The sequence below is a fragment of the Babylonia areolata genome, chromosome 10 (genome assembly GCF_041734735.1).
Source record: "Babylonia areolata isolate BAREFJ2019XMU chromosome 10, ASM4173473v1, whole genome shotgun sequence".
Classification (NCBI taxonomy): Eukaryota; Metazoa; Mollusca; class Gastropoda; order Neogastropoda; family Buccinidae; genus Babylonia; species Babylonia areolata.
This window is the reverse complement of record NC_134885.1, coordinates 24,601,810-24,620,478: the sequence shown is the minus strand read 5'-3', so window position 1 is coordinate 24,620,478 and position 18,669 is coordinate 24,601,810. Positions and strand designations below refer to the sequence as shown.

At 43.5% G+C, this 18,669-nt stretch overlaps 1 protein-coding gene across 1 annotated transcript in view; it reads left to right on the top strand.

The window, feature by feature from the left end:
- The window catches only part of LOC143286906 (kinesin-like protein KIF21A), a 112,069-nt gene that overhangs the window by 87,530 nt on the left and 5,870 nt on the right, over window positions 1-18,669 (top strand). The window contains 7 exon segments of the mRNA XM_076594839.1: window positions 4,635-4,763; window positions 6,172-6,317; window positions 7,545-7,728; window positions 8,659-8,820; window positions 9,382-9,505; window positions 9,760-9,930; window positions 10,654-10,859. Of these exon segments, the coding sequence (XP_076450954.1) occupies window positions 4,635-4,763; window positions 6,172-6,317; window positions 7,545-7,728; window positions 8,659-8,820; window positions 9,382-9,505; window positions 9,760-9,930; window positions 10,654-10,859 (1,122 nt within the window).

Below are 18,669 nucleotides of genomic sequence, written 5' to 3'. Positions count from 1 at the left end.
TGTGCTCAGCTTTCTCTGGCACTTTGTGCCCACCACCAGCCATTGTTCAGTACAGGTGTACTATTGTGTGTGCAGCTTTCCCTGGCTCTTTGTGCCCACCACCAGACATTGTTCAGAACAGGTGTACTATTGTGTGCAGCTTTCTCTGGCACTTTGTGCCCACCACCAGCCATTGTTCAGTACAGGTGTACTATTGTGTGTGCAGCTTTCTCTGGCACTTTGTGCCCACCACCAGCCATTGTTCAGTACAGGTGTACTATTGTGTGCAGCTTTCTCTGGCACTTTGTGCCCACCACCAGCCATTGTTCAGAACAGGTGTACTATTGTGTGCAGCTTTCTCTGGCACTTTGTGCCCACCACCAGACATTGCTCAGTACAGGTGTACTATTGTGTGCACAGCTTTCTCTGGCACTTTGTGCCCACCACCAGGCATTGTTCAGAACAGGTGTACTATTGTGTGCAGCTTTCTCTGGCACTTTGTGCCCACCACCAGACATTGCTCAGTACAGGTGTACTATTGTGTGGGCAGCTTTCTCTGGCACTTTGTGCCCACCACCAGACATTGCTCAGTACAGGTGTACTATTGTGTGGGCAGCTTTCTGTGGCACTTTGTGCCCACTACCAGACAGTTCAGTGCAGGTGTACTATTGTATGGGCAGCTCTCTTTGACACTGAATGTCCATAACCAGTCATCATTCAGTACAGGTGTACTGTTGTGTTGGCAGCTTTCTCTGGCACTGTGTGTCCATAACCAGTTGTCTTTCAGAACATATGTACTGTTGTGTAGGCTGCTTTCTTTGGCTCTATGTGTCCATAACCAGTCACCGTTAAGTACAGGTGGCCTGTTGTGTAGGCAGCTTTCTCTGGCACTTTCTATCCACCACCAGGCATTGCTCAGTACAGGTGTACTGATGTGTAGGCAGCTTTCTTTGGCGCTGTATCCATAACCAGATGTTGTTCAGTACAGGTGTACTGTTGCATGGGCAGCTTTCTTTGGCACTGTGTCTGTAACCAGTCATCGTTCAGTACAGGTGTCCTGTTGTGTAGGCAGCTTTCTCTGGCACTTAGTATCCACCACCAGACACCATTCAGTACAGGTGTACTGCCATACAGGCAGCTTTCTCAGGCAATGTGTGCCCACCTTCAGATGTCATTCAGTACAGGTGTACTGCAGTGTAGAAAGCTTTCTTCTGGCACTGTGTGCCCCCTGTTTTTGTCTGTGTGGGTCTGTTGATGCCGTCGTCAGCAGGCAGTTCTCAGGGTGGATACTCTGCTGTGCAGAGAACTGGGGCAACTTTGTTACGAGGTGGGGTTTTTTGGGTGTTTTTTTTGCTGCCCATCCACAGTCCAGACATTTAAAAAAATCTGCTCTTAGGTCAGGTCAGATCAGGTTAGAAGGATATGGTGTCAGAGTTTTTTCTTGCTTGTTGAAGTAATGAAAATGAAATTGTGAAATTACAGGATATTACTAACACGGATTTCCTCCCAGCTGTTTAATGATGACAGTAATGGCACATATAAAGTATGAAATCTTGTTTGTAAAAAAAGGAAAAGAAAAATAAAAGTGCAGGAGTGTTTTGAGCAGCTTTTATAGAATGAAGTTTGTGTGCGTGTGCCGTGTGTGAGTGCGCGCATTAGCTTTCTCGGCAGAAAATTTAGAAGACAAGGGCGACTTTTTTGCCTGCGTGGCTACCTACATAGGGTTTTTTTTTTCAGTTTTCACTTACTCAAGGTGTCAGTGCGTTGGGACAAATCCATACTAGTTATACCACATCTGCTAGGCAGATGCCTGACCAGCAGCATAACCTGAATAGGCTCAGTCAGGCCTTGAGTGTAAGCATATATTCATGTACCTATCAGAGGACAAGTCTCATTGCCATTTGTTCTTTTTCAGTGTATCAAGTGCGTGCTGCACATTGGACCTTGGCTTATTGCCTCATCAGAATGACTAAATGACATGTTTGATTTTCCAATCAAACTTGGTAGAAAGGGCAAGAGTGGGATTGGAACCCAGACCCTCACGGCCTACATCGCTTGTTTTGGGAAACAGGCAACCTTCTCTTAGACAGGTGCATTCCAAATCAGGCATTCCATGGTGGCAGGTTTAGAGCTAACACTTTTGCACCATTGTCGAAAGGGTTGAGTGGTGTTGAGGGGAATAAATTATTGTGTGGGTAGGGATTCAGGTATTCCTGAACAATATACCTCTGGGGTAGAGTTACGTATATATCCTTTATCACTTCGTATGGGTTGACAGGAGGATATTAATGTACATAGGGAGGGTTGTATTTTATTTGCGGAAAGGACAAAGAGAGATTTGCCGCCTGGACGAGCTCTCTCATTTTATACACATACTACACGACGGAATAAATGACGTCTGTACTTAAGTCACCTGTTTTTAGTGTGTCCTGGTTCATATTTTTTGTTCAATAACAGAAATGCTAATGACTCTCTGTATGTTTTGGGTTTTTTCTTGGTTATTTCTGTTCCTTTATTTATTTACTTATGTCTTTTATTGTCTGATACATTTTGATACTTTATTAGAATAGACGTGCGTGTCAGTATGAAGGAATGATTTTGTAAGAGAATGGATATGGATGTCCATATAAGTGAATGAAAAAACAAGGTCTGTCATCATATAGTTGGTTCTCTCTTTCACATTACCGTACCAGTTTAGGGTCATTAACCTCTCTGTGTAAACAAAGTGCTGAGAGAATTTTGCTGTCAACAGTGGGGCTGTCTCAGTGAGCCTTATTGTTGAGGGCTACGTGACAAACTTACAGATCAATAATGAAAGGTGATCGTTCACATGGCCACAGACCTCAGGAGAAACCAGGGAAAGAGAAGAGACCAGCAGACAGACAGACAGGCAGACAGACAGACAGCGAAGACCATACCTACCCACCCAGGAACCTGTCAGTGTGGATTATTATCTGTGTTGGAAAAGTAGTTTATGTGTTTGTTTTCCCCTCCTTCCCTTTTAGTGTTAGGTCTTTCCGATGATTTTGTCTTGCTTGTTGAGCTGGGATGGGTTTTTAAGGGGAAGGCAGGCAGTGGTTTATGTGATGTGTGTGTTGTGGTATGGTGAGAGAGAGAGAGAGAGAGGGGGGGGGGGAGACTGTGTTAGGCAGAGAGAGAGAGTGTGTGTGTGTGTGTGTGAGAGAGAGACAGATACAGAGAGACAGAGAGAGTGGGTGTGTTTTGGGGATTTGTATCAGAGTACTTAATCATGTGTGATTGGGTTGAGTGGTTAATTGAGCGGAATGATCCTGTTTAGAGATAGCCAGAGCAGCTCTTGCTGGCTCTCTCTCTCTCTCTCTTTCTCTCTCTTTCACACACACACTCACACACATTTTCTCTAACTTCTCCCTCACTGTCTCTGTCTCTCTCTTTGTCTCTCAGTCTCTCCTCTCTCCCTTTCCTCATTCTTTTTGTTTACTCCTTTATCCACATATGCTCAGTCTCGCTACCCACCATCCTCCCTCTCTGTCTCACATATGCAGCCATGGGTGCTCTTTCTCTCTCTCCACACCCCTTTACTCTCTCTCTCATATCGCATACTCATGCAAATGCATGCACCCATGCGCATATGCACACACATGCACACACCACACACACGAGCACACATAAACATGCATGCATGCATACACAAGATTGCCAACATGCACGCACACACGCGCGCTTGCACACACACACACACACACACACACACACACACATACACTCTCTCTCTCTCTCTCTCTCTCTCTCTCTCTCTCTCTCTCTCTCTCTCTCACAAAATCTATTTTGGCCTCCATCTGCTGAGGTTGTTATTCTTGAACGTTGGTGGTAATGGCACATGCTACCGATTAACCTCGAGATTAGACATGTTTTTGTGTGTGAGCACGTGCATTTACATCTTAGCATGTGCTTCAGTGTTCTTGCTTGTGCGTGTGAATGTGTTGTGTGTGTGTGTGTGTGTGTGTGTTTCATTGTTTGTTGAGGACTGTAAGAGGACTCTTGTTATAGTGCTATAGTTAAGTTCACCTATCAACATTACACTGCCTCCACACAATAAGTCACCGCTCAAGTAAAAATCTTTTCTGTGATTATTTGTTTTGTGAGAATAATGTCTATGTCCGCCAGTGTATCTTTTGAAGTTATGAGAATTGAGGACTGAAAGGTTTGCTTTTGGGGGGAAAATTTATAACAAATGTCACATTAAAGTCTCAGAAACATGTCATTTCTATTTTGAAATTTGTGTGTAAATTTAGCCTGTAATTTCCAGAATGAGTACGTCATGATTCTGAAGTGGGATAATTTGCTATACAATTTACCCCCGTTTTAGATTTTTTTTTTTTTTTTTTTTTTTTTGTATATTTTTTTTGGCTTTTATATCTTCCTCATTGGACCAGGAATGGGAAGACAATGGAACTAGATTCAGTTGCTTTTGCTTCCTTGTTTTCTTTTTGTGCAGTGCATGAACAAAATACATTTCCAATTCTGTTGTGTTGATAATTCACACAAGTTCTGTTGGTATCACAACAGACCGGGGTCTTCAGCAACCTACAACCTGGATGTCATTTTTTTTTTCTTTTAAACTCTTGACTGTGTCAGGTGTGGGTGTTGATGTTTGTATGTGTGTGTGTGTGCAGTGACACAGCATCAGACACCACACCCCCACCCTCCCCACCCCCAAGCCGGCGCAGCATCCGCAGCAGTGACGAGAACGTGTTCCACCGTCTAGCCGGCAACACCCAAACCTCCACACACAACACTCACAGGTTTCAAGGGGCACTTTTTATCTCTTTGTCTGCTTGTCACTTCGTCCACCTTCTTAGTGCATGATCATGATCAGGAGTATTCCCAGAGTGTTAGGTTAAAGGGTTAAAGGTCCTACTGCCTTTTACAGGCATGGGAGCGGTGAATTGATATCTACTGTTTAAGGCTCACCAAAGGAAGGCAGGGTCAAGTCCTTTCCTTCTGCCGTTTCAACTGAAGTCTGGTACCCATTCACACCTGGATGGAGTGAGGAAAGTAGGAGTAAAGTGCGTTTACCAAGGACTTGACACCTTGCTGAAATGGGGCCTCCAACCCTGATCACTGGTGAATGCTGGATTCAGAGTCCTAATCCTCTGTGCCATGGTGCCTCCACATTGTACATGTTTCCATATGGGCATTTGAGTGGACTTTTTTTTAAGTTAAGAAAAGAGAATTTATACTGTTTCAGTTTTAATTAAAACACATTTTTGTTAAGCGGCCCCTGGACCCCAGCTACACTTTTTTTTGTCAGGAGCACAGAAATTAGGTGATAGCACTTCTTGTTCCTCTATCTTTCTCACTTTATTTCACCCTTTCCCCAACTCTTGTCTGTCTGTCTGTCTGTCTCTCTCTCTCTCTCTCTCTCTCTCTCTCTCTCTCTCTCTCTCCCCCACCCCCCCTTCCATTGTTTTTACTCTAAGCATTGTTTTTACTCAAAGCAATGGGTCAGTTTCTCTGTAAACCATCATTATTCTTTTGTTCATACATTGTCCCCCTTGTCAAAGGATAGTATTGTCAGTGGCAATAAAACAGTGTCCATGCCCGTGTCCTGTCCGTCTCCTGTCCGTCCCCTTCCATTGAAAGTGATGAGACCCACTTCCTTTTGATTTACTCTAGACATGAAACCCTTTGAGCAGAATTAATTCCTGAAAAATCCTGTCACCAGCTGTTGGTGTTAGATTTGTTCTTTTGATGTCAAAATCAAATGAGCATGCATGTCCTTGAAACAAGGCATCAGACCTATCTTTTTTCTTTTTTTTTTATACAATTTTTCAGTTCACTTTAATGATAAAATGAGTGTGGGGGTGTGTTGTTTACCTGCAGAGGTAGGCTGGGTTTTCAGTTATATTGTTTGCTGTCAGAGGTAGGCTTGTTTTTCAGGTATATTGTTTTCCGTCAGAGGTAGGCTGGTTTTTTAGGTGTATTGCTTACCTTCAGAGGTAGCCTGGTTTTTCAGATGTATCATTTACCTTCAAAGGTAGGTTGTTTTTCAGGTGTATTGTTTACTTTCATAGCTAGGCTAGTTTTTCCAGGTGTATTGATTACTTTTAGTGGTAGTCTGGTTTTTTCAGGTGTAGTGTTTACCTTCAGAGGTAGGCTGGTTTTTCATTTGTATTATTTACCTTATAGAAAGGTGGTTGTTTTTTTCAGGGGCAACATCGTCTCCACGGGGCCAGCAGGGAAGGTGTCTGGCAGCAAGTCCTCACTGCTGACCTGCACCCACACAGCAGAGGGACACACCAAGGCTGTGCTGTCTGTCGATGCCACCGATGATCTGCTGTTCACCGGCAGTAAAGGTGTGTAGGGTGGTGAGTGTGTGGCGTGTGTGTGTGTGTGTGTGTGTGCATGCGCGTACATGAGAGTGTGTATGTGTGTGTTCGTGTGTGTGTGTGTGAAAGAGAGAAAGTGTCTCTGTGTGTTTGTGAGAGAGAAAGAGAGAGGGAGAGCGTGTGTGTGTGTGTGTGTGTAGAGAGAAAATCTTTCGGTGAGAGAGAGTGTGAGTGAGTATGTGTGAGAGAGAGTGAGATTGTGTTTGTGTTTATTGCAGTCAGTTCCCAGATTGGTTTACTTTTGCTCGGAAAGTTCTGATATTTTTTTATGTGTTAGCTTTCCCTTTGATCTCATCCTAGCTTTAACAGTTACTTGCTGGAAATGATTTAATGCTTTGGAAAGATTGGTTGTCCAGCACACCCCCAAAGTGTCTTTCTTTTGTTCAATTAATGTCTGTTCACAACCTGTGAATTTTAGATTTCCCCTCCCGATATCTGCCTATTCATCTTGCCAGTGCTTGTTGGGCACTTGTGGTGTGAAATGGTGAAGTCAACAACAAAAGAAAAAAAGAGGATTGGGAAAAAAGTGATCTTTTGTGCATTGCAGACTGGAATCAAAACAACAGAAAAGGAGGTGAAAAAGAGAAGTGGTGTTCTGTGTGTATTTCAGACTGAAATTAACAATAACAAAAAGAAAGAAAGGGAACAGTAGAAGTGAGTGTGTGCGCGTGTATGCTGTAGACAAGAATTAACAACAAACTTTTTAAAAAATTTTAAAAAGGAGGGGGAGTAAATGGAATTTGTGTTGATATGCTCTGTGTGTGTGTGTGTGTCTCTGTGTGTGGAGGAAGGAGGCAGAATGGTTGAAATGCTTATATGCCAATAAAGAGTCTGTGAGGGTCTGGGTTCAAATCCCACTCTCGCCCTTTCCCCAAAGCTGGACTGGAAAATCAATCTGAGCGATTAGTCATTGAGATAAGATAGTAAGTGATAAGATAGTAAACGACGCTTGGTGTTCTGAAAAAGAACTCATGGCAACAAAAGTGTTGTTCTCTGGCAAAATTCTGTAGAAAGAAATCCACAGGTACACAAACATATTTTTGCATGCACTCAAGTCCTGACTGTGCGTTGGGTTATGCTGCTAGTCAGTCATCTGCCTTTCAGAGATATGGTGTAGCGTATATGGATTTGTCCAAACGCCGCAGTGAAGTCTCATTGAGAAACTGAAACCGTGTGTGTGTGTGTGTGTCACAGACCGGACGACGAAAGTGTGGGACCTGGGGACAGGCAAGGAGCTGCAGTCGCTGACGGGTCACCCCAACACCGTGCTGCACGTGCGTTACTGCCCTGCCACCCGCGCCGTCTTCACTGTCTCCCAGTCCGCCATCAGGGTGTGGGACATCCGTACCAACCCCTCTGTCTGCCTCCGGACCCTCAGGTAACGGTGCTGGGCTGTTGCTGTCATTGTCGTTGTCATCGTCGGTTTTGGGTGGTGGTGGTTGAATGTTTGGTGATGTATTGTTCTGTGCTGTATTTGTTTTGTGCTGTATCGTATTTTGCAGTATTACATAGTTATGCTTGAGAACTACCTTGTTTGTTGCAGCCGTTTTGGGGGTGGATGAGTTGGTGGTTGGGGAGGGGTGTGTGAGGAGGTCTAAAGGGATGGGGTTACACTTGGGTTGCATTGCAAGATATGAGTTTTTGTCACTGTTTTTTTGTGTGTGTGTAAAATTCAAGCTACTGTCCATGGAGAGAGCCCGTCACCAAGGTGAAGTGCCATTTTTTTTTCTGTCTTCCAGTGTGTGTTTTTTTTCTGTCTTCCAGTGTATTTTTTTTTTTATTGATAAAGTGAATTTTTCTCAGTGTCATGTGTGAAATTATCTAGGACATATCCATGGCCTGCTGCATCTAGCATTCTCCACAACACATTCACAGTGTGGTATATACAGCTTTTTCCACAGCACATTCACAGCATGTCACCTGTAAGTGTTTCTGTGCAACTCATTCATGGCATTTCATGTGTAGCGTTCTCAACAACACATTCAGTGTGTGACTTAGCATTCTCCACAACATATTGCTTAGGGTGTTTTATGTGGCATTATCCACAATACATTCAGAGCTTCTATTACATAGCATTCTCTACAACACATTCACAGCTTGTATTACATAGCGTTCTCCACAGCGCATTCACTCTTGTACTATGTAGCATCACCCTCCCCCCATACCCCAGCTGGATGACAACGATGGTCATCATCGATCTCGATGGACACACCACCATGTAGCATTGTCCACCACACATTTACAGCATGTATTATGTAGTGTTGTCCACAGTACATTCACAGCGTGTCATGTGTAGCATTCTGTGCAGTTCCTCAGGCCTTACCACCACAGGCCCGGCCAACTTTGCCGCCAATCGCCAGGTGGAGCTGGCACATCGGGAACACAACATCAACGACATCGCCATCAGCCGCAGGGGTGCAGTGCTGTACTGCGCCGCTGGCAGTGTCGTGCAGATCTGGGATCTGCGCAGGTGGGTTCTTTCTTCGTCGCTGTAGAAAGAAAGGGAAGTTTCTGTAACTGTCTCTTTTCAGTGGGTCTTTGGTTGTCTGGCTGGTGTGCGCAAGAGATCCCAGCAGTGCTGAGTTTGCTTAGCGTTAAGGAATTTTCCAAAGTTAGTTGAATTTGCATAGATGTAGGGAAATTATAAATGACAAGCAAACTTAGTGTTGCTGTGATTGCTTATGCAACCTTGGAAGGTCTTTAAGCATTGTTGGTTTGAAGCTGTGCTGTGTCTTGTTCAGAAAAGATGATCAGTTTGTTTGGTTCTTGTTGAACCTTTATAGGCCTTGATAAAGTAGGTGCAAAGTGGAACATATCCGTTCATGGTGGTGATGTGTTGTTTCCTTGCTGGTGTGGTTTATGTTTTTATGTGAATGTTTGTATGCGGCTTTCAGCTACAGTTGAAAGTTCTATGCAACAGGTGAAGCATGTGATTGACACGTGGTTAAAAAGTGAAGTGTGTGATTGAAAGGTTGACAGGTGAAATGTGTGATTTGATATGTAGTTAAAGGGTGAAGGGTGTGGTTGACAGGTACGGCCAGATGGGACGGCTGAGTGGTCACCAGGCCCAGGTGATGGCGCTGGCGGTGGAGTCGGAGCTCAGCCCAGAAGGCCATGATGTTGTCATATCCGGCTCCAAGGATCACTACCTCAAGGTCAGCAGGGGGGTGGGATGGTGGCATTGACAGACTGCATTTGTGTTACCTGAACTCTTTCCCCCTCCCCCCATGCCCTTTTCAAGCACAAACTGGTGTACCGTATGGTATTACGTTTTTTGTTGCAACAGATTTCTCTGTATGAAATTTTGGCTGCTCTGTTTGGGGAAGTGTGTAACCACAATGCATCGCACTCCATGTCTCTCTCTCTCTCACTGTATATAGATAGATAGATAGATATTGTGTGTGTGCAGGTGTTTGAGGTGATGGAGGAGGCAGCGGGCATCCTGGGCCCCAAGCACAACCTAGAGCCACCGCACTACGACGGGATCCAGTCCCTGGCCGTGCAGGGACACCTGCTGTTCAGCGGCTCTCGTGACACCTGCATCAAGAAGTGGGACCTGGCCTCACACACCCTGCAGCAGGTATATGTTGGTGCTGCTGACACCTGTGCTCTGACCTTTAGAGGGGTTTTTTGGGGTTGTTTTTTTTTGTGTGTGTGTGTGTTTTTTATTTTCTTTTGCTCTTTTGTTACACACACATACACGCATGTCACACACACGCATACACACACAAATACACACACTCAGTAGCACACTTGTCAACACCAACACTAACCTGTTGAAAGGTGTGTGTGTGTGTGTTTGTGCCAGTCAGTCTGCTCTGCCCTCAAGGATTGGGTGTGTGTGCTTTGTGCAGCACATTGCTGTCATGGGGGTTCTGTGCATGGATAGATATTTGTGTGTGAGTGCATAGATGAATATATATGTGTGTGTTTGTGTCTGCATGGATAAATGTATACGTGTTGATCCACTCTGCCCACGAGGACTGGGTGTGTGCTCTGGGATTTGTGCCTGGTAGCAGCATCACATTACTGAGCACCTGTCTTGACGGTTTCGTTCATGGATAAATATTTGTGTATGTGTGTGAATGAATATATGTGTGTTTTTGCATGAATTAACCATAAGTGTTGTGTTTGTATGTGTGTGTAATTCAATCAACTCAGCCCGCAAGGACTGGGGGTGTGTGCTGGACTTTGAGCCAGGCAGCACACTGCTTAGTGCCTGTCATTTGGGTTTTGTGCAGGGAAAAAATGTTTGTGTTTGTGCATGAATTAACGATATATGTGTTGTATGTATGTGTGTCAGTCGATCAACTCGGCCCACAAGGACTGGGTGTGTGCGCTGGGCTTCGTGCCAGGCAGCAGCAGCAGCACGTTGGTGAGCGCCTGCCGCGGGGGGACCCTGAAGCTGTGGGCCGTGGACACCATGACCCCTCTGGCCGACTTCAAGGCTCACGCCTCACCCATCAACGCCATCGCCACCAACTCCACTCACATCTTCACCGCCTCCAAGTGAGTCTGGGTTTGGGTGCAGGGGGGTTGTAGGGAGTGGTGGGGGTGGCGGAGGGATGTTGTTTTTGTTCTAGGGTAGTGGTTTTTTTGGGGGGGGGAATGTGTTTTTGTTTTAGGGTAGCGTTGGGGGGGGGGGGGGGGGGGGGAGTATGTTTTTGTTTTTTTGGTAGTGTTAAGTGTTGGGGTAAATGTGTTATTGTTGTAGGTAGTATTGAGTTTTCAGGGGAAAACATATTTTTGTTATATGGTAGTAGTGTTGAGTGTTGGGGGGGAAATGTGTTTTTGTTATAGGGTAGTGTTGAGTTTTGAGGGGGAAACATGTTTTTGTTACAGGGTAGTGTTAAGTGTTGGGGGGATAATGTGTTTTTGTTGTAGGGTAGTGTTGAGTTTTTTGGGGGGAAACATTTTGGTTTTAGGGTGGTGTTGAGTTTTGGAACATGTTTTTGTTTTTGTGAAGTGTTGAGTTTGGGGTGGAGACCTGTTTTTGTTTCAGGGCAGTGTCAAGTTTTTGGGAAAAATATGTGTTTTTGGTTTTTGCAACATGAAAAGAGGAGAAGGTTTCTCTTCAGCCACTTTTGGGTGGTGGGGGTGTTGGTGGGGGGTAGATTTAGAAGATACTTGTGCAGAGTGCATTTTCGAAGGGAAATGTAAGTTCTGCTGGAGGGTAATGTGGGTAGGGTTATGAGGCCCAGATAATAGGCATGGGGTATTACTTGCAGGTTTAGGAAATGGCTCCACTGGGTTTTACACTCACACTGAGAGTTGTGTGAGTTTGGTGGGACTGCTTGTAGAGTGAGTGGTGTGGGTGTGGTTCATTTTTTCAGGGGCTACTGTGAGTTTGGGGGGACTGCTTGTTGAGTAGTGTGGGTGTGGTGCGTTTTGATATGCAGTGTTAGTTGTGGGGATTGTCTGTGGTGAAGTGAGCAGAGATGGGGGTTTTTTTCAGGCTGATAGAATGGGAGTGGTTTTTATAAAACTCTGTGGGCATTTGTTCACCTTACGATCATGTTTAGTGCTGGGGACTGCCTGTGGAAATGAGGCTGAAAGTGGATAGGGAGGGACATACATGAAGATTGGAAAGGGTAATAGGATCAGAGTGATGATGAAATTGAATCAAGAGTTGGTGTTAATTTTTTTTTTTTTTTTTTAAGAGGGTTGGGTGGGGAGGTGTATATTTTATTCATTGTGAAAGAAGACTTAGAGATTGGGATCCTAATGAAATTTTATGATGATGATGATGATGTAGACTGTGATGGTAAAGTTAATTCTGTGATCAGTTCTTGCGTATGTACAACTTTGGCACATGCATACAGTCTTTCATATATTTTTCCATAGTAGTGTACTTTTGCTTAGCTCGTAGTGTGAGGCTTGGTAGCCCCTCTGTAGACTTTTGTACCACTGTATCAGTATCTTTCTTTGTTTCCATCAGTCCACTTGTCTTCCTCACCTCCTCCTAACTGTCATGGTCTGACTCTGTGTGCGTGTGTATGCAATGCATGCATATGTGTGTGCAAGTATGTGTGTGAGTGAGTGTGCCTGTGTACTGAAATTTCTGCTCTTGACCCTGTCTTCTTCTTGCATGATCTGACTCCCATTCCCTGTATTACAAGTAACCACATCCCATGTATTGACTCGTATGGCACTTGTATAACTCAACACTTGTAGTAAAGTTAATGAGCACCTTTTTCATTTTTAGTGAGTAATATAATTCATGATGACCTGTTCTTTTTCTTTCTCACATGAATTTTGTCTTGTCTTGTTTTGTGTGTGTCATGACAACACCACCGCTAACCAACGACTTCCTTGTTTCAGCGAGCCCTCTGTTCGCTTCTGGCAGATGCGTAGAGCTAACCGCTTGGCTTGGGGCGAGGTGTCATAGCTAGCCTGCTAACACAGCGCAGCACAGCGCTCCTCCTGTCTCTGCTCCTCAGACCCTCTCTGCCGCCCTGTGTGTGTGTGTGTGTGTGTTCTGGTCTGGCCGGTGATGGGATCACGCCTTTCACTCACTCACTCACTCACAGCTTTCTCTGGCCTGTGTACGGCAAAGTTTGGTGCAGGAATCACTGGCCCCTGTTGGTGCCTCTGGTGGTGCTGTAAGAATTTGACTGGTCAGTTGCTTCGTTTGCTGAAATGACTCATCGCTAGGACTGATCTCTCTTTTTCTTCTTTTTCTTTTTCCTCTTTTTTTTTTTTAAATATTTTTTTTCCCCCGTCAGCTGTGATCAATTGGGTGTACTTATTTGGACTTATCTTGGTGATGGTGAGTGACTTGTTTTAGAGTGATGTAGGATGTGTGAAGTGTGTGTGTAGTATGGGTATGTTTCTCTCTCTCTCTCTCTCTCTCTCTCTCTCTCTCTCTCTCTCTCTCTCTCTCTCTCTCTCTCCATCTCCATCTCCATTATCTATGTGGGTTTTTTTTCCATATCACAAAGCATGTGCACATGTATATTTACACACATGCATATGTGTGTGCTCATGTGTTGTTTCAATTTTTTGTGGTGCATTTTGGCATGTTTGATGTGAAATGAGTGTGTGTAAGTGTGTGTGTGTGAAACAGTAACAGTTATGTGGTATAAGAAAGTGTTTCCCTGACCATCAGCATTGTATGACTGACCAGACTTTTCACAGTATTGCTATCACGTTGGAACCACAATGTACTGATGAGAACTCATGGTCTGGAATATGGTCAGCATTGTGCACTCATGCTTAAACAGTGGCTGTGCGCACATGCACACATGCAGACACATGCATGCGTGCGCACACACACATACATATAAACACCCACACGCGCACACACACACACGCACGCATTCTCACACATCACTGGTTTTTGACAGTGCCAGATTAGCCTTGAAATTGTTCTTTTGCTGTCAGCTGGGCTGTGAGCAACATAACTTGATTTGAATGCCAGGATTCTGGTCATTGTCATTGGCACTTGCAAGAAATCGGGAGAGACAGAGAAAAAGGAAAGAGAAAAAAGAAAAAGAAAATGCAATATAAAGGGCAAATGACTCATTCTTGATAAGATATTGGACAAAAATTTTCCACAGCCTGTTGACAGCTCTCTGGTCATGGAAGAAATTGAGAGAGAGAGAGAGAGAGAAAAGAAAGAAGAATAGAAAGATGCAGTGTGAAGGGAAAATGATCTGTTCTTGAGAAGATATTGGACAGGAATTTTCAACAGCAAGGTGACAGTTTTCGGCCAGTTCTTGTGACGCAAGCACAAACCTGGTCTCTGTGTGAGAGGTATGTCAAGGTGAAGTGAAAAAAAAAGTGTGTGTGTGAAGCAAATAGTAAAAGCCAAACTGAAAAAAACAACAGCAGAGAGTGCATATTTTTTATGCACACAGTCAGCCAGCTCCACATGGTTCTGTCAAGGTAACATTTTCTGTCACAAGTTTTCGGTGCCTTGATTCTTTTTTTTTTTTTTTTTTTTTTTTTTTTTTTTGAAGCGTCTGCGCGTGGGTTTCATCTTACTGTCCCTGCTTGATTCTGTAGAAATTGCCTGTGATTGAAGCATTGTGATCTGTTTTGTGTCATCAGTATTTGTTTTAATACAAATTACTTTGAAATTGTGGTGTGATTTGTGGTTGTGTGTCTGTGTTTTGTGTGTGTGTGTGTGTTTTATGTCTTGGCAGGCAGTGTTCAGAACTTGTGTGCATCACTGTCACTGCTGTTCTTTCACTGTCACAGAAGAAATATACAAAGCTCCTGTTTTTTTTCCTTGTACTTACCCCGGTTATCAGTGGCTGCAGTCTTTGTTTTCTGGGTTTTTCCCCCCATAATCTGCCACATCTTGTCACTTTGTGCAGAGTCACGGTTTCTTTTTCCTTGTATTTGCCCCGGTTTTCAGTGGCTGCAGTCTTTTTTCCCCCCATAATCTGCCAAATCTTGTCACTTTGTGCAGTATAAAACAGCATTTGATGTCAGCTGTCCGTGCAGTTGTGTGAGAGATGTGTGTGTTGTCACGTGTTTTGTTTCCATATCAGCAAGCTATTTGCAGATCTCAGTGTGTGTGTCTGTGTCTTTGTGTGGCCTGGCTATGTGTGTCACATAGCAGCACACATCATGGCAGAAACATTCTGTAGTAAACCAGTAGTGCATGAAACTCCCAATGCACCAATTGTGAAGCATTTGCTAGTCATTTGATGATATGTAGAATGATTGAAACTGCAGGGCAACTCAACTCGGCAGTGGTAATTTGATGTTATTTAGATATACTGCTGTACTCTACCACTTGGAATAAAATTGTGGCAAGAAGCAAAATCAAAGTGGTGACAAATATAAACATTGAAAACAATTTTTTTAAAGAGAAAAAAAAAGAAAATCTGTTTTGTCTACTGATGTTTTGGGAAAAAATGTGCAGAACAAGTCGCTCTTATATTTGGTAGCATTACCACAGAGAATCAACAAAGAGTTCCAAAAAGGAATTTGCTAATGAAAATAATTGTTGCTTGAGCATGGCAGTGAATATCTGGAGCACCTTTTTTTTGCTCTTTTTTATGTCAGGCCATCATTGTATAAAAAGATCACTCCAGCATTACGGTGAATTGACTGCTTGCAAGTCATTCTGTGTGTGTGTGTGTGTGTGTTACATTCGGTGCAGTATTGTGGTTACCCCTTAACTTTGACTGCCATGATGCTGTATGTGATAATTTTATCCTGTGTTTGAATGTGGTGTGGTATCAAGTGCATACAGTATGTGCGGCGTGATGACAGTGCACCGTGGCACTCCGTTCAAAACCTTCAGTTCAAAAGCGGGTGATGATGCTTTGTTTATTATTGACATTGGTTCATGAAAAGGATGTGATACATGTTGCTGTGACCAAGCTCTAATTTATCATTACTCTGATTTAAACCCATGTTTGCTTTTGTGGTTCATTTTGAGTGAAAAAGAAAAAACAAACAAAGAAAAGAAATGAAAGTATTTGGTGTGTTAGCATGGCTCTTTGTGGTCTGTTTTTGTTTTGTTTTTCTTTGCTGCAAGGGTGAGAGTGAGACTGAGAGAGAGAGCATGCATTTTACCTGATTCCTTCCCTTCACTGATTCACTGCTTCCATCTTTGTTCATTCCCCAGTCAGTTTTTTGTTTTGTCTTTTTTTCCCGTTTATATGTGTGTTTGTGTTTTCCAAAAGGTATGTGTGGTGTGATTTTGTGAGGAACTTGAGTTGTCTTTGAGGGGGTGTGTGTGTGAGAGAAAGAGAGAGAAAGAGCTGACAGATGGTGTCCCGCTTGCATGAACCAAGGAAGTGGTGCAAAGAGGTGAAGATGTTGGGATAAAACAGTCAGGCTACAGCTGTCAACTTTGGTCTCTGTATGAGCACAGATTGTGTGCATCTTACGTCAGAGAGAAAAATTGCAACATGACAGTGCAAGAAACAGGGATTATTGCCACGTGTAAGTCAAACAAACATCTGAGTCTAACAAGCAGGTTTTTGCAACACCTGAGACACAGGGGTTTCTACAACACCAAACCTGAGTAAACAGGGATTTTTGCAACACCTGTCTAACAAAGAGGGATTTGAAGGAATACACGGGAAAATCGGGGAGACAAAGAGAGAAGACACAGAGGGCCTTCACCATTTTGAAGTTGACACTTTCCCTCATGGTTTCGAATTGTCATCCTTGTGTTTCATTTTTAAATCTTCTCTCTCTTCCCCAGCTACATATCTTCCTGTCCATGTTGAAGGGGAAAGGTGATAATCCTGTTGCTTCTATGAACTAAAGACATGTGAAAGTCTGAGTACCTCCAGTCAGTAGTATATGAGCATTGGCCTCTCTCCCATTCCCTTGTCTTCGTGTGTCTTTTAAAAAATATAATATTTTTTTTAGTAGATGCAGTGGGGTGTTTTCAGCTGTCATGTATGGTACTTATATGGTTCTTAGTGCTGCAGCCTTGGGGTTTAGTTGGCTTTGGGGGACCATCCCAACACCAACCATCCAAAGCCCTCTTGGCCGAGAGAGTGAAGATTTTGATAACCTGGGCAAGACACGCTCCAGTATAATCAAATTCTAACCCAGATAGCTGGGACAGCAGTTGCCACCTCAGCTGTTCTGGTGGTCATTGTCAGGCACAGCTGACTATCGTACTTAAAGTGTGTATAGAGAAGTTGCACGAGTTTTGAAGGTGAAAGAACAGTCTTAGCAGTGTGACTGACTGATTGGAGTGCTGCCGACATGCTTTCTCACTCACTTATTCACACACATGCTTTTCTTGCCTGCTAACGTGTTCACAAACTTGTACTCGTTTGCTTGTTAGCTTGCTTCCCTCGGCAAATGTTGACACCATGATAGTTTAGTAATGGTATCAACTGGAGATATATCATAGTTCTTTTTTTTCCCCCGAACAGGTGATGATAAGGCTTTGGTTCGTTCAGGACATTGGGGGGGTGGGGGGGGGACAGAATTCTGTTCTGTTGTGTTACATTAATTTGTTTATATTTATTTATTAAATTCATTTCTTTTTCTTTTGTTGTTGTTGTTGCTGCTGAAAAATAAAGACAGGGTGGTTGATGACTTGAATACTTCCAAAGATGAAAATACATGTGTGCACGTACAATTATTTGCACACATATTTGCACATAGACCTATCCACCTGCACACACACACAAATGCACACATTTATACAGATAAACATGCACACTTATTGCCAAGCACACACAAAAAAAAAGAAAAAAAAAAGGTACCAATGAAAGGTCGTTAAATTAGCTTAAATCTGGAAGAAAATCTGTTGTTCTAAATTCTAGAGAAGCACAGAGCCATGCCATCTTGGTTTTATGACTTGTGTGTCTAAGGAGTGTAGTCCTTTAACAAATAACATTAACTCATTCAGCCCTGCACTGGAGCATTGCTAGGGCATTGAAATTCATTTCATTAAATAGGTTTCCACATTCCTCCCTACACTACATGCATAAACTGCAAGCAAAGGGAACTAACTTCTACAGTATATCCGCTGGTACTGTCAGCATGGGTCAGTTTGAAGGGAAAAAATCAGTCAATTTCATATTTATTTTTAGAGCCTTTCCACATCAAAATTGCAGGGAAGCCTGCCAAGACAGTAAAGTTCCCAGGGTCGAATGGATTAACAATGTTCACCAAAAGACGTGTTGTTTACCAGGGCTTCTGTTAACGCATAACATCTCTGACGCTTTGAGAATAGAAAGGACACACTACCTGCTCATCAATTAAGTCCCTGGGACAATGCAAAAATTCCTAAACGACCATGTAAAAATGAGTGAAAATCATGCTACAATCTTTAGTCTGACGTTAGGATCGTCATCTACAAAGAAGAGTTCCAAGAATGACTACTTGAAAAAAGAGTGAAAATCATGTTATGATCTCCAGTCTGGTGCAAGGATCATCTGCTACAAAGAAGAGTTGCTTCCCTTGGCCACTCCTTGGGCCAGAAATCATGATAGTTGCATGTGACCAGAAGGTATACCAGCCTCTGTATGTGTGTAGCACAGCAGATTTGATGAGAGTGTGCAGCATTCAGATGGGTGCGGTGGTCAAATGGTTAGAGCGCTGGATTCTCGCCAGAGTTTTCGGAGTTTGATCCCTGTCGCACCTGGTATGTATCGGGGTTAATATTTTTCCAGTCTCCCAAGTCAAGATATGTGCAAACCTGCTGGTGCATGAATCTCCTTCATGTGTATATGCATGCAGAAGCTCAAATTCATACATTGAACATTCTATAATCCATGTCAGTGTTCGATGGGTTATGGAAACAAGAACATACCCAGTATGCACACCCCCGCAAAACGGAGTATGGCTACATCCATGTAGGGGTAAATAAACGCACACAAAAAAC